This window comes from Acomys russatus, chromosome 1 (assembly GCF_903995435.1).
Source record: "Acomys russatus chromosome 1, mAcoRus1.1, whole genome shotgun sequence".
NCBI lineage: Eukaryota > Metazoa > Chordata > Mammalia > Rodentia > Muridae > Acomys > Acomys russatus.
The window spans coordinates 46,345,838-46,361,378 of NC_067137.1; the positions used below are offsets into that span (position 1 = coordinate 46,345,838).

Below are 15,541 nucleotides of genomic sequence, written 5' to 3' on the forward strand. Positions count from 1 at the left end.
GTGAACATGTAGCTCGTGTGAGAGTTGCTGACTGTCGGCTCCACCAGCTCCAAGGAAGCCACAACCACCATAGGCTGCTCCACGGAAACTTACAAGTGTGAGTGCACTAAGGTCCAGGACTTGGCCGGCAAGGTGTTTGCTCCATAGGAGCATGCCTTGTCTCCCATGGCCTCAAGATTTCTAGAAAAGGATTCTGGGTTTTTCAAACCCCAAACCAGGAATGACCATTCTGATCTGCACCCAAGGAAACAGAAGGAAGCAGCGAGCGCCAGGTTCTACGTGAAGTCACGTAGAAAAGGGAGCACGTCTCCTTGTAGCTCAGGTCCCTAGTGAGAGGCCTGTAAGTGGAACTGTACTTTTCTGTACCAAGCTAGCTGATCCAACACACTGCTCACTTGGGTTGAGTGAGGAGCCTGTAGCCTTCCTTGCAGCCAGGTGAAGAATCCTGACCAAATAGCCCTGCCCAAGCTTGTCTGTTTCTTGGTAGCACTGCTTAGAATACTGTCAGGAAATGTTATGTGGTAGGAGGGGTTTTCTCCACTGCCAATACATCTATCTCCAAGAGCAATGGCTATGGTGGGCTAGGTATCTTGGCGGGGGGAGGGGGGGTAACTGTGTAATCTAAAGTAACCTGAGAGATTCCACCAAGGGAATAACCAAACTCTACCATGGACCCTTTACCTGATACAGGAACAGAGCCCGAGAGAACCCAGGACTGACTTACCTGAGACCCTGTTTCAAAAACAGAGCTGCAAGTTGTCCATTGTCCCCATCTCTGCTTCCTGGCCCAAGCCACCACTGTCCCCTGTCTACATAAACCCAAGTAGTGCTTTATTGGCCGTCTCCTTCTCCGTGTCTGTTTTCCTTAAATCTAATCTCACACCAGCCATCAGTGATGCTTTCTGCCCTTCAGAAGCTGCAATGGCTCCCCACTGGATATGAAGTCAAAGCTAAAGCCGTGGTAATAATCCAGAAGGCCCTCAGGCTATGGGCACTCCTCTTCCCATACCTATGACATCATGTCCCCAACACCCCATAGGGACAGCCATGCCTGTCTCCTTGTGTACCCCTTCCCATGCCCTTGTCCTGTTTCCTCCTCTCTGTCTGGAAGGTGGTTCTCAGATATTTGAATGATCCCTCACCCCACACACTTCCACTGCCGGATTCTCCCCTCAGTGTGGGCCTTCCCTGAGCTTCGCTTCAGAGTAGTCTTCCTGGCCCACTTGGACACCTGCTTGTTTTTCTCAAAGGTTTACTATCATTACCGTCTCATCTGACACATCAAACATTTCCTTCTCTCATAGAAGTAAACAGAGATCAAGTCTCAAGGGAAAGCAAAGACCGTTGAAGGAGTAACCATGTTCTCATGCGGGCTTAAAAGGAAAAAAGAAGTGCAAGGCTGCTGGTCTGGCCAAGCTGTAGGTAGGGTAGCGCAAAGCAGAAAGACATCTGCCATTGGTGTGTCTTTGCTTTCCTCCGATTGGTCCTATGTTAGAACCGAGGCCTGCCCGTTTAGCAGCCTAGACTGTCGGGGCTACAGTGATCTTGTCCCCACTCACACTGAGCAAGCAGCTCCCTGGGCTGCAGGCTGAGCACTGTGGGTAACCAAGGTACTTTCCTGAGAAGGTTGGGGCCATTTTTATTTTTATTTTTATTTTTATTTTGGTTTTTCGAGACAGGGTTTCTCTGTGTAGCCTTGGCCATCCTGGACTCACTTTGTAGACCAGGCTGGCCTCGAACTCACAGCGATCCACCTGCCTCTGCCTCCTGAGTGCTGGGATTAAAGGTGTGTGCCACCACGCCCGGCCTGCCATTTCTATTTTTATATATGGCCTCGCCATTATTTGCTGACGTGTTCAGCCTCTCACCCTTTACTAGAATATAAACACAAAGGACACCGTTTTGTTCACTGCTGTATCTGAGCTATGTCCTCACAGTGACATAGCTCAGAGAATAGTGCCTTGTTCTTTGTAGACACTTGGGAGCAGCTAGTTGGCTATGAGTCTGTTTATCTAGAACTAGATAGAAATGCTGTGGCTACCATATATGGGTAGAAGATGAACCTCAACTCTGCCTGATTCAGCCTAGTCCTATAAATGTTTGCTGAGTGCTTGTTACATACTATGGTGGCCACTCCAGGCTGCACAGCACAAGCCTGGAAACGTACTGAAGGGCAGTCTCAGTGCTTTGATGTATGCCCAAATCTTCTCCCAACTTTCATTTCTTCCCACCTTTAACACCCCTTCAGGTTCAAGGTCTTAACTTTCAGATACTGCTCTGGCCCACATCTACTTCCTCAAGCCCTCATTTAGTTCCCAAAAATACACATGTGGTAAGACCCTATGAGCATATACAGGGGGAGGAAGTCCCCCTCAATCACAGCCATAGGGGAGGGGAGTAAGGGGAAAATGGGAAGGAAGGAGGAATGAGAGAATACAAGGGAGGGGATAACCATTGCAGTGTAATATGAGTAAATTAATTAAAAAAAAAAAAGGAGAACAGAAGGGGCTGTTGGAAGGGGTTAGAAAAGGGCGGGAGATGGATTGGGACGTGACACGGGCGCTCACCACTGCACCAAGCTCCCTGATCTCCCCTGTGAGCTGCTCACCTTCTGAGTTGGGTTTATTACGGTAGAACAATTGTTACAGCTTCCCCCCCCCCCATACAGGTGACACATAGCAAGATCTGGATGATCTTCCCTCCTCTCCCCTCCCCACTTGACTTTTTCTTGGGATCCAGATTAAAAAGCCCATTGACCAGAGGAGGATGTGTCCACCTTATACACAGAAGAGCCACGTGGGGGGGCTGTAGTCATTACGTTATGATGGCCCAGGTGTCTAAGGCTAGTCCTCCACTTGAGCATCTCCAGTACTTTTTGACAAAGGCTCCTCAGTAAGTACACACACACACACACACACACACACACACACACACACACACACACACACACACACACATACACTCTAGGTTACCTATTCCTCTACAAAGGAGATTCCATGCGGGTCAATATACTTTCCAGATAGGGACTCAAGGAAATCAATTTTTTAAAAATCGAAATGGGTCAGCTCATTAGCAGCCTGCAGTCCGTCATGGCAGACAAAGGGCAGTTCCCTGGACCTCAAACTCACAAGGTCAAGTGTGCAAAAGGAAGTGGGGAGGGCTATGCTCTCTCTTCTGAAGCCTCCAGCTGCCCTCACCCCATCCCTTCGGCTCCTCTGGGCTCACCTGGAGACAATCAGCTCTCTTCACACAAAGCAGGGGCCCTCTTGAAGCCCAGTCTCCTGCCATCACAGAGAAGGAAGGCGAGCTCCCCCACTTCCCACCTTCCACATTCTTAGTGGTCTTGTGAGCTGCTATGAAGCCCCAGTGGCCTGCATGCCTTCACAGAAGTTTGCTTTCCTTGCCATGTGTGCTGAGAGCCTCTAAAGAAGGCATTTTAGTCAGGGCTCCGCAGACTTTAAAAAAAAAATCTAAAATGGGTAATCAGCCACTTCACCCACTTTAACCCCACAAGGGAAAGGCTCAGCCTTCTTTTGCAAGATTTATACCCGTTCAAGGGAGTTCCCTGGCAGCACAGTGTTATTAATAAACCATGTCTCCAGCTAGGTCGGTTTTATAAACGCCGGCCTTCCCTGACAGGCTGTGTTGACTCAAGCACACAGAAAACCTGCCACCATGCTGTCTGCGGGTTTCACTTTCTGTGGGGATTCTGGTGTGGAGTCTCTCCAACAGAAAACGGGGTGCTGTGTGGATGGATCCTCACTGACCCTTCCTTTCAGGTCATTTCTGCACTAAGGCTTCAGCAGCTGGGGAGCAAGACAAAGAGAGCAATGGAGACCTGTACAGCTCTTCTAGGCCTCTGCTGTAAAGTTACGTGCGTCAGGACGCTGCTAGCTCAGCGCTCGGGCCAATGGGGAGTCAGTCTGATGTCTACCCCTGGGTAGAGCTTCCCAGTGTACATACACTTAGACCTGATGGCAGGAGGTGGGAAGAGGCAGGCAGGAGTTGTTATTTCAGCTTTGAGAAAATGTATTTCACTTCATGGGTCACATTGGAGTGGCTGAAAAGAGAAGGGCTGACAATCCCAAGAGTTGGTAAGGAGGCAGAGCAACTGGACCTCAAGTCTTTGCTCCTGGAACACACACTGGAGCCACCACCTTAGAGCGCTGCGGCAGTGTCCAACCACGGCTCTCCTCCTCCAACTGGGGCAAAGTCATAGAGGGCATTAGAGGGGAACTAGACTCCTGCTGGGAGTTCAGCGTGATAGTCTCCCATTTTCATGAGTTTTTAAAAGACAGAACTAATCTATGATGATAAAGAGAATAGTGGTTGTCTCCGAGAGAAACCTGCATATTAACAGGGTGAACATGGTTTGCCAAATGCAAGACGCATCCAAATAAAACTAAAGTGTATAAAATAATAGCATATTTCTTCTTCCCAAATGTACTGTGTACCGTCTATGTCTTCCAAAAATGACTTATGACTCACCCACAAAGGTGTACAGTGTTGAGCTGTATTTATAGGTGAACACAAGGACAGGTGTATTCAGAGAAAACAAGGTGTGAGGCTGAGCTGAAAGGACTTCCTGGCCACCATTGCGAAGACACAAGGTGGGAGGGCAACTTGGCATTCAATGTCACTTCTCCGGATGATGAGCACAGATAGTTGTGAACCTAGAGAGAGAAAACCTCCTGTGCCATTGCAGGAAAAGGCCAATGTGTAATCAAATTCCATTTCAGAAATATTTTTAAATATGTTGGCAGATCCCTACTTGGGAACCTGGTTGTCTGAATCCCCTTAGCCCGCATTGTGCACTTGTACCAAACACGGCCACTGTCCCTGTGGAATTTAAGGAGGTACCTCCCCCACCTCCGGCACACACACGGGCTTGCCCTGCCCCTCATGAGGGGGCTGGCAAATAACACACCTGTTATTTTCCTGTGTGTTTAGGGACAGTCCCATCTCCACCTGTGCCTCTGTGCTGGGGACTGAGCTCCGGCCAATTGGGCAGCTGGGTTATTGGGCCTTTCCACTTTCTGGCACCAGTTTTTGAGTTGAATTCATATATTTCTCCAGTCACTAAAGGGCAGATAATAAAGCAATCATATAAGACATAAAAAAATTAAACAATTCTATCGGCACCCATTTCTCCTCTGTTCTGTTCTGATGATTGCAGAAGTGTTGGGGACCCCCTGAGATAGAGAGCAGTTTGTGAGGAGCCCATCCCAGGCCCACCTTTCCCCCAAGCTGTGCAGCTCAGATACAGGGTGCTTCTCTGGATAGGAAGGTCTGTGGGCTCCATCACCATCTCATGTCCAAGATGGGGTGGGGGGGGACATGTAAATCCCCACTTCCTCATGGCCATCAAATAAACTGGGTCCAATTTCTATTGGGCTTACCCACTGGGATCCTTGTGATTCCTATTTACATCTGGCTGGCAGAGAGGGTAGGCACAGACAAACTGACCTGGTGATGAGGAAGGACAGCCACTTGTACCTCGTTAGAGCCGACAGACACTAATTGATGTGTTTGCTCACATTAGGCCAGTTGGCACCTTCCGTCCCCTTTTCTTCTCTCTGGCACACAAGAACTGTGAAAGTCCTCCCTGGCTTTTTCTTTGTAAGCTTGGGTTTGAGGCCAGGCCGGCTCCTGCCTGCCACAGCAACACAACACAAGTGGCCTCTCTCGGCTCAGGATCCCACCAGCACTTATGCTAATGTGGGCACATTATGGTAACAAGTACCTAATAATAGAGGGAAATTTAATTCCAATAGCAGCAGCTTCTCACTGGAGAGGAGCCATCCTCCTTCTGAGGACTGGAGCCGTTTGCAGATGAGGGTGGCAGGGAGCCAGCGCACTTGCCTCCTGAATTTGGTTTCCTTCCCTTTATTCACGTCTATAATTGAGCCTTTGTCAGCGGAGGGACGTGTGTAAAGCAGCTAAATTTGGAGCTGATTTCAGGGGGCAATGAGAACTCTGGAGGCCGGGTTTTACCTTATGCTCATCATCTCAACCAAGTTCTTGGCCCTGATCTGGGGGTGGGGGAGCCAAACTTGCCACTTCTTCTGCTACTAAATAAAACGGTGCTTACTTCAAGCATGCAGGAAGGACTGGGTAGGTGCGACGGCATCAGTGAGTAGGGGGAAAATATATGACTTCTTGAACTCACTGGTTTGCTAAGTTGGTTTGTAAATAGGAAGTGGGGGAAGAAATCACATCCCGGAGAACAGACCTGCAGGTGGGAAGGGCTGAGCCCACAAGTCTGCTCCAGCTCCACTCAGCACCCACCTCAGCCATGCTATAGTCTCAAAGGGTCAGCCTCCCACTATGGATGACTGTCCAGGGTGTTGAACAGTAGTTAAAAGAAGAATGCTAGACATTCTTCCTGACTCTTCTAGCCAGGAACACACAAAGCATCCCCATAGGTAGTAATGCCATATGGTTACCTGGGTCTACGGCTTCTCCATCAAAGAGAGTGTCCATCTGGATAGATTCCTAAGGGAAAGATACTGCTTCAAGCACAATTCCATTGGTTCTCCTCAGGCAAGGCCACCCATCCTCACAGCCTGGGCTCCTCACTCAAAGCTTATTTTATTTTTACTTATTTATTACTATTTTTTTTAAAGACAAGGCTAAGCCCAGACTACCCTTGAACTTGATATGTAGCCAAGCCTGCCCTTCCTGGTTCTACCTCCTAAGTAATGGAATTACAGGCGTTTACCATCATGCCTGGCTTTCCTTGCTCAAAGCTTTGAGAGACCGATTTATCCAACAGGCACTGAGCCATATGTTAGGGACACCACAGTGAGCCAGGCAGGCATGTCTGTCTACATAACTTGCCACTGATAAACAGGGGTTAAAATGAAGACACATGGCTGTGACAGGAGAGGTGTCAGCTGCTGTGGGACACAGGTGGCAAGCAATGAATCCAGGTCTGTGTGGGTTAAGAGTTCTGAGAAAATGTTATGTAATCTATGTAAAATCAAGAGCCAACATCAAGTGCCTTGGACCAAGACTCGCACCATCCCAGTGCATCACTGTCAGGCAGAGTTGGAAGAGAGCTCACAGGAGCACTTCCCTTGGGCCTTGGCATCCCAGCCAGGTACTCTTACCTTTAGCTACCTACCTTGCCCTGCTGCTTGCCCTCACAAAAGCCAACAGTGCTGCAGCAAGGCCTTCCCTAAGCCCCACCCTCCATGATTGGTATTTCATGACATCACCCTGATCTGAGCTCTGCCTAAAAGTGCCTGACCCCAACCCAAGGGACAGCTTTTCACTATATGATACTCCAAAAAAATTAAGGTCTTCCGTATGCTAGCAAGAAGCTATTAGGAGAGCAGTAGTCTTTCAATATAGCTTTTTCCTTACAGGAACCACCCTCCCTCACTTCTCCATAGCTCTTGGATGCTGAAGGAGAATTGTATGTGTTTTGCCTACTAGATCATCTATGAAGCCCCACGTTTTATGTCATAAGGGGTTACTTGTTTAATAGATCGATGTGGCATGATTTTAAGTCATCTGTGAGTGGTATTACCCAGGTACCCTAGGGAGCTTCTTTTAGATGGTAAGACCTTGGAGGCCCAGGCTGTTCCCTCCTCCCACTAATAGATGAAGCTGGAAATAGAAGCACTAAGATGTTGAGTAAAGCAAAGATCTCCCTTTAGCTGCACTGACCCCCTCATGATACATAGTCACCAAAAGTATGTGTCTTAGATCATAGCAACGTTTATCATGGGGGAGGCGAAGAAGAGATAAGGGAAGTTAGCAAGCTTTCTCTCTTCCCAACGAGCACGTCAGGCTCAGTAAGGGAACGCAAAAGAGAGTAGGATGACTGCGCTGGTTTGAGTGAGAATGGCCCCCCATAGGCTCATATGTTTGATTACTTGTTGGTAGAACCATCTGAACAGGATTAGGAGGCGTGGTCTTACTGAAGAAGATGTATCACTGAGGGTGGTCTTTCAGATTTTAAAAGCCCGTGCCATTTCCACCCCATTCCCTCTCTCCCTCATGGCTGTGTCTTAAGATGTAAGCTCTCAACTACCGCTCCGGTGCCGTGCCTGCTTGCCTGCTGCTATGTACCCCACCATGATGGTCATGGATGCAGTCCTCTGGAACTGGGAGCCCCACAGAAATCCCCGACAGTGAGGGTGTGACTCTGGCCAGCCTGCTGGCTTCACATAGTGAGACAGCTGGCACTTTTCATGAGATGTCCCCAGCTATTGCCTCAGTGTGGGTGTCTTCCCTCGCATTTCCTAGTGAGGAATCTGAAGCTTCCAGAGGTTTGAGGGTTTTCAGGGTCCTGCAGCTAAAGGGTAGGTGGAACCAAGCTGCACACTTTCTCTGTCACTTTCTTGCAAGGTTGTGGAAGACTCCGACGCTATTAAATGCTGTGGAATGCTGGCGCTCTAGTTCTGCTCTGTGAGCTCTCCTTCTCCCACACACTCTGGTGGAGGAGAGCTGGTATGGATAATAAACACCACTACTCAATATTTATGAAACCCAGAGCAAACATATCAGTAGACACGTTCAGTGAGGGAAGGAATCCTATCAGGAATTCGCCATGCAGCAAGCCGTGTCAGTGGCCAAACGCACAAGAGCTTCCCAGAATGCATAAATACTCCTCCAAGGCCTGGTTTCTCTCTGTGTGTGTGTAGACAGAGACAGGGTGCCACTCCCCAGCTCCTGGGCAAGGTTCCTGTGGCTGACCACACTCACCACCACAGTCCTCTTCACATTCTTCATGTCTGCAGGGAAAAGAACAGGCTGCCATTGAAGCTCCTCAGATGCTAAACTGACCTTAAAGTTCCACACCCACAGTGGATTTCCCTGAACAGGATTTGACTTCGGTCTTAGAGACAAGACAAAGTTTTTTGTTTGTTTGTTTGTTTGTTTGTTTCTTTGATGCAGACCTGTTAGTTGACAGCTTTCAGTTTCCTCAGAAAACGTACATGTTTATGCACAGCACATGATTTAATTTTAAAACCTTTTTCCTCCCCCCAGATTATTAATACTGGTCCTAGGAAATTAACTCTCAAATGGATTTAGAAATAAGAAAGAAACACTGTATGTTCATAACAAAGGATTTTTTGACATACACTTTCTACATCCTGGTTAAAAATAACTAAGTTTGGGGCTGGAGAGATGACTCCATGACAAAGAGCACTTTTACTCTTCTTGCAGAGGACGCAGGTTCAATTCCCAGCACCCACATGGTGGTTCACAATCATCCATTACTCCTTTCCAGCGGCTCTAGTGCCCTCTTCTTACCTCTGAGGGCATCAAGCATACATATGTGCACATATTCACACGCAGGCCAACCCTCACACAGAGTGAAATGAATAAATCTACCTAAAACAAACAAACAAACAAAACCTAGGTTTGAAGGCAGTCTATGACATTTCCGTTATTAAGACACTCTCTCTCCATGTGATCAATAACCATTATAATCAAATTTTGAACCTTGCTCTTATGTACTTTGTGCTTATCAACACCCCCATGAGTGGAATGACTTAAGCAAACTTTTTAAAAAAATTATTATTACTAAATTATTATTGTTATTTAACAATTCTATCTTCTGTCTCTTCCCATAGCTTGGAGTCGCCTTGAGGTGACAACTCTTGGCTAGGGTTAGGATGAGGTATCTCTTTGGTCCTGGGGCTTCAGTATATCTTGCTCAATTTACCAATTAATAGTCTAAGCAAATGAATTTAAAATTTCATAAAAACGATCAAATCCATTACAATTGGAGAAGAAACTGTCACTCTTCTTTCAAAAGAGGTACTTGTTCAAGACAGCATCCACTGTCCTTGGGAGTGGTCGCCCCCTCAGTGGGCAGCAGCCAGGAAATGCTGGCTGTGTGTAACACATGCAGAGGCCCTTATGATGTCTGAACATGGTTCCACGGGAGACAGACTTAGATGATTAAGCTGAGCTGTCCAGAGATGAACATGTGTAGAAAGCATGCAAGGCCACAGTGAGTGGGCCAAGTACGCCAAAGGCACCAGGCACCCCGCCCCTGGCCCTTCCTTGCTCCAGCAAGAGATGCCCTTTGCTTCCCCATTCAAGACATGGATATTCCCCGATTGAACCCCAAATTGGGCCTTTTAACATAGTATAACAGAGTAAGCAAAACAAACAAAACAAAACAAAACAAAAACAGCAAACAAACTGAGAAAATGCATTGTACGTACCTCCTTTCTTTGTCCTACAGGGGAAAGGAAGAACATTAATTGGCTGGACAGTATTCCACACAGATACACATAGATGATAGCGAACACAGGACCTCAAGGCAAGTGGCTTCTTGGAATTTGGGGACTAGTCTGATAATGGGCCAGAGATAGGGCTCAAAAAGCTTTGGTTACTAGCCCTGTTCTAAACCAAGCAGTTCGGCAATTGATAGCCTGGAACTACAGAGGATCTAAGTTTGAAACTATTGCTTCATACAACTCCAGGAAATACAATGACTTTGGAGAAGGCACAACCAGCCCAGTGGGACCACCAGTCCTTCCTTCTTTGCATTTTTTCCTCCCTAGTAGCCATCAGAGCAGAGAAGTTGGCTCACAGCAGGGAGGCTAGAGGGCCAACAAGTAACTTTAGTGTCCTATAGCCTGAAAGAGCAGGCCTAGGTTCCCAATGCCCTTCTCATAACAACCTTGGATTCAATAATTCTAATTTTGTTCCTCACTATTTGACAAGTGCTGTGTGCCACCTGCTACTACTAACTTTCAGAGAGAACAAATCTGAGTCTGAATTCCTCCCTATTTTTTCTCTTTCAGGTTGGGCCATGCTGAAAACTGTATTTACAATGTAAATAGGAGCCTGACGTCAAAGTTGCCAATGCATGAACTTCCCTCAATAAATACAGTAAAACGTTATACTCACCTTTAAGCTTTTATACTGTCTTGCATCCAGACACTTAAAATTACTTGACAGTTATAGTTAATCTTCAAATACTGAATTTGAGTCTTATAATTCATTACTTTTTGCCAGTAAGAAGACCTGCATGTCAGGGCATCCGCCTCCCAGGACATTTGGGCCTATGGTTAAATTTAGGATCTAGGATCCTGAGTTCACTGGGTCTTGGTTGTGGCTATGACGTTAAAACTGCACCAACTTCAAGAACATTGCCCTGGTGATGGACGCATTTGCTTGTTGTCAGGAACACTACCCGGTGCTCTCGTCTCATTTACTTGCTTAGTTGGCTGGCTTTACAGGGAAGGAAACCAATGCCTAGAGAGTCTCACGTGCCCCAAGTCAGGTGCCCAGAAAATGAGAGAGCTCAGATTTGAACCTGGAACTTGACCAACTCCAAAAAAACCTGGCTCACAGCCATAGTGCTCTGGCTGTCAAAGTTACTGAGAATAATCTGGCCCTAGGAGAAGTCTGTGACACACAAAGGTTCTCTTAGGAATCCCGTTCCTGAGCAGGTGAGGGTAGAGAGTAGAGAAACCTGGCAAGCAGTTACTGTGTTTCCAAGAGGGTGGGATGGGGGGAGGGGCGGTGTCACACACAAGAGAACAAAGATGGCCTAGTGACACAAAGGCCTAAGCGAGTCACTGGCACCCAGAGTTTCATTTCCTAATCTGTTTTTGTTGTTTTGTTTTTGCTTCCTTTAATTCCATTCCTTCCTATAAACACTCTGCAGAGAAGAGCACATTGTAGTCTACTGATACTCACACTAGAGCTTTTCTGATGCACTTAGTCAGTGCAAGGTCACTGGAAGGCTGGCAGCCCACTTTCTCTAGATCCCATCATGACCAAGGTAAGTTGCCAGAGAAAGCCAAAGGACAAGTGTTCCAGCTTTGTCACAGGTGACAAAGTGGTGCCCCAGGCCCAGGGGCAGCTGGAATTCCTTCCCTTCATCTCCTATTCTTTTCCTTCAAGCCAGGTACCCTGCCCCATACAAACAAAACCCAAACACACACACACACACACACACACACACACGCACACATACACACACACATACACATGCACACACATACACACACATACACACACACACATACACACACATACACACACACATACACACACATACACACACACATACACACACATACACATACACACACATACACACACACATACACACACACACATACACACACACATATACACACACATACACACACACATACACATACACACACATACACATACACACACACATACACACACACACACATACACACACACATACACACACACATATACACACACATACACACACACATACACATACACACACATACACACACACATACACACACACATACACACACACACACACACACACACACACACACACACACACACACGGGAAGTCCCAGCCCACCAGCACTTACTGAGGTTTCTTGTCCTTCCTGGTAGTGGAGGAGCAATGTCTATAGATGGCTTTGACCAGCTGGACCATCAGGAACCCCAGAAGACCCACAAACACCATGGAGCCCAGAGTGACGGTGAACGGCACATACCAGGCTGATGGCGAGTATATGTTTTCCCTGAGGATGTGGTAGGTGATCCTGGGCTTGAAGGACAAAGAACGGGAGAGTGAGTGGAGTGGAAGCATCTTTGACATTCGGCATTCCCATGTGTGCAGTGTCTAGGCCACTCCCTGTTCTGCAAATCTGGGACCAGTGAGCTTGTAGATCCTGCTACTTCCAGCCCTGGCCTATTTATCTTCTATGCATTATGTCAAAACCCAGAAAAATTAGGAAACTGCACATCAGTTCCTGACTTAAGTACACTGTCTGTCTCTCTTCCCCTCCCTCAGAGCTCAAAGGTCCACTAGCAATTTCTCTGGTGCAACGCAGCATAATCCAGGGACTAATTTAGCCGTTGTCTCTCACTGGGAAGGCAGGAGCCATGAAAGCTGTTTTTTGTTTTTTGTTTTTTTTAATTTTAACACCTTGTAGGCTTTTCAGTGTTCACTCGATACAGCTGCCACTGCCAGATGAGTGGGCTGTGATCACAGTGAAACTTCAAGTTCAGAATCTGCTTCCTAGAGTGGGAGACAGATAACAAACAAGTCATAGAGATTTCAGAATTGGAAATGTCACGGTGGGTTACGCTGTGAACCTAAGAGACTTGGCAATTTCTTCCCAAGGAGAGCCTGCCAGCTTTTCCCACAGTGAAGGACCTCAGTGTTTGTTGTGGTTGGAGTGTGAAACCCCACAGGCTCAGTGGGTAATGGTGTTTGCTGCCAAACCTGATGACCTGGCTTTGATCCCTAGAACCTGCCAAGCATGAAGGGAGCAATGACTCTTACAAGTTATCCTCTTATTTCTACATGTAAGCTGTGACACACATGTGTGGGACACACACATACACACACACACATACACACTCTCACATCAAATAAATAGCCATAAAAATCTCAGTGGAGAAGCTGTAGGCATAGTTAAGCAGTTAAGAGCATTTACTGCTTTGAGGAGGACCCAGGTTTGGTTCTCAGCACTCACATCAGCTGACTCAGCCACCTGTGACTCAAGTTTCTATAGAACCCAACGCCCTCTTCTGGCCTCTGTGGGCTTCTGCATGTATGTGGTGACCACGCAGACATGTGATTGAATAAATTAAAAAAGGAGTCCCTACAAGTGTTGGGACTGCTTGCTCCTCAAGCTGGTAGCACTACTTCATGAGGACCTGGAAGTTTTAGGAGGGAAAGCCTAAAAATCTATAGGTACTGGGTGACTGAGAATGTGCCTACAAAGCCCATACCTGCTTTCTGGCCCCTTCCAGCTCTCTGCTTCTTGTTAAGTCAAGAGCTGATGGGCCTCCTCCATCACACACTCCTGATGCTGCAATATTTTGCCCAAGTGTACAAGGCAAAGAAACCTTGGTTACAAGCCCTCTAAAATTGTGAGCTAAATACTTTCTTTCCTTTCTATCTCTTCCTCCCTTGCTTCCTCCCTCCCTCCCTCCTGTCTCCTCCCCTCCCCCTCTCTTTCCTTTTGTTTGTTTTGTTTCCTGAGACAGGGGTTCTCTGTGTAGTCCTGAATGTCTTGGAACTCACTCTGTAGACCAAGCCTCAAACTCAAGAGATCCACCTGCCTCTGCCTGCTAGGATTAAAGATGTGTGCCATCACCACTCTGCTCATTGGGATTTACTTACTACAATAGAGGAGAGGTGAACATTACCAGCTATTGGCAGGACTCCAAGAAGCAGATGATAGCCTCATTCATGGGCAGTTTTCTAAGAGGAGGGGGATTTGAAGGGAGGGGGAGGGGAGGAAGAGGAGGAGTGGGGGGGTGTAGGAAAGCACACCCTCTCAGCACTGATGCCCTCCCTCACCCTCTCTGCCTTGATACTGTCCCTCACCACAGGCCCACAGCCCATGCTCTGAAATTTCAAAAACTATGAGCCAAAATAATGTTTTCTAATTTAAGTTGCTTGCCTCAGGCTTTTTCCCACATCGGTCTTTACCACAGCGGTCAATGCTTGGTCTACCACATGTCCCCACACAGACACATTTTTCTTTACTCTGAGACGTCAGTAGCTGTGCGTCCAAGCTCTCACACAGGTTTCCATCCACTTATCTGTCTGCCTCACACTTCTGGGCCAAAGAGTTCCAACGTCATAAATCCTAAGAACTTACGGCTAGAGATGACAGGTCCCCAGATCCTTACCCTGGGAGTTGTGGTGATGATCGTGGTTGGGTGAGGAATGACTTTAACACTCAGTGTCACTGTCCCTGTTTCAACATGAGCCTCAGCTTTTGTTCTGCCAGACAGCAAGTTGTCATCAGTAATGTAGACGAGCAGCTGGTAGTCCCTGATCTCATCAAGGCTGCTATAGTCAAAGTGAGATGCAAGCAGCAGGCGTGATACGTTGGAGCCAGCATTGGGAGAGAAGGTGAAATGACTGTTGATGTTGCCTAAATGAGATTTGACCCAGGAATGTTGATAAAAAACAAAAAAGAGGATAAAATAAAGATTTAGAGGGAAAATGCATTTTTTTTATTATTCCCTCGAATGTCCACACTTTTATTTTTTTATGTAACAGGGTTGAGTCTGTGATATCCTGCAATTAAGGATGGAGTGGATAAAGAACATCTCTTTCAGGGTCACCAGGAAGAGAGTTAATCGGCCTGCTGCAGCTCCTGTTAGCACTTATTTAAGGGCAACATATGTAACGCCTACTGAAGCCAATGAGTGGGCAACAAGACTTTGGAGTAAGTCATACTCCTAAGCATGGGCCAAGTTCACCCTTTGCCTTTTGTGGAGCCTGTCTGGACATGCTGGTGACAGGGGGTCGTGGAGTTCTCTAAAGGAAGCCACGTCCTAATACTGCAAGGACTTTTATGCCCACGTCCTTGTAAATTCACCCAACCTGCTGCCTATACACGCACGCACGCACGCACGCACGCACGCACGCAGGACGCACGTGCACACCGCTCTGTTGGTACCCACAACTTGAAGATGCCTGGGGCAAGAAGAATAAGAATGCCAGCCCAAGCAAGGTTCTTGCTCATCCTCCGGTGTCTTCAGACTCATTACTGACTGACAACCAGTAAATGGAGCAGGTGATGCAATTTTT

At 47.2% G+C, this 15,541-nt stretch overlaps 1 protein-coding gene across 1 annotated transcript in view; it reads right to left on the reverse strand.

Annotated features, from left to right (window-relative positions):
• Positions 1-4,682: 4,682 nt before the first annotated feature.
• Positions 4,683-15,541, reverse strand: part of Cdhr3 (cadherin related family member 3) — a 98,297-nt gene continuing 87,438 nt past the window's right edge. The window contains 6 exon segments of the mRNA XM_051166152.1: positions 4,683-5,079; positions 6,447-6,495; positions 8,710-8,744; positions 10,191-10,204; positions 12,348-12,529; positions 14,632-14,879. Of these exon segments, the coding sequence (XP_051022109.1) occupies positions 4,931-5,079; positions 6,447-6,495; positions 8,710-8,744; positions 10,191-10,204; positions 12,348-12,529; positions 14,632-14,879 (677 nt within the window). The 3' untranslated portion in view covers positions 4,683-4,930.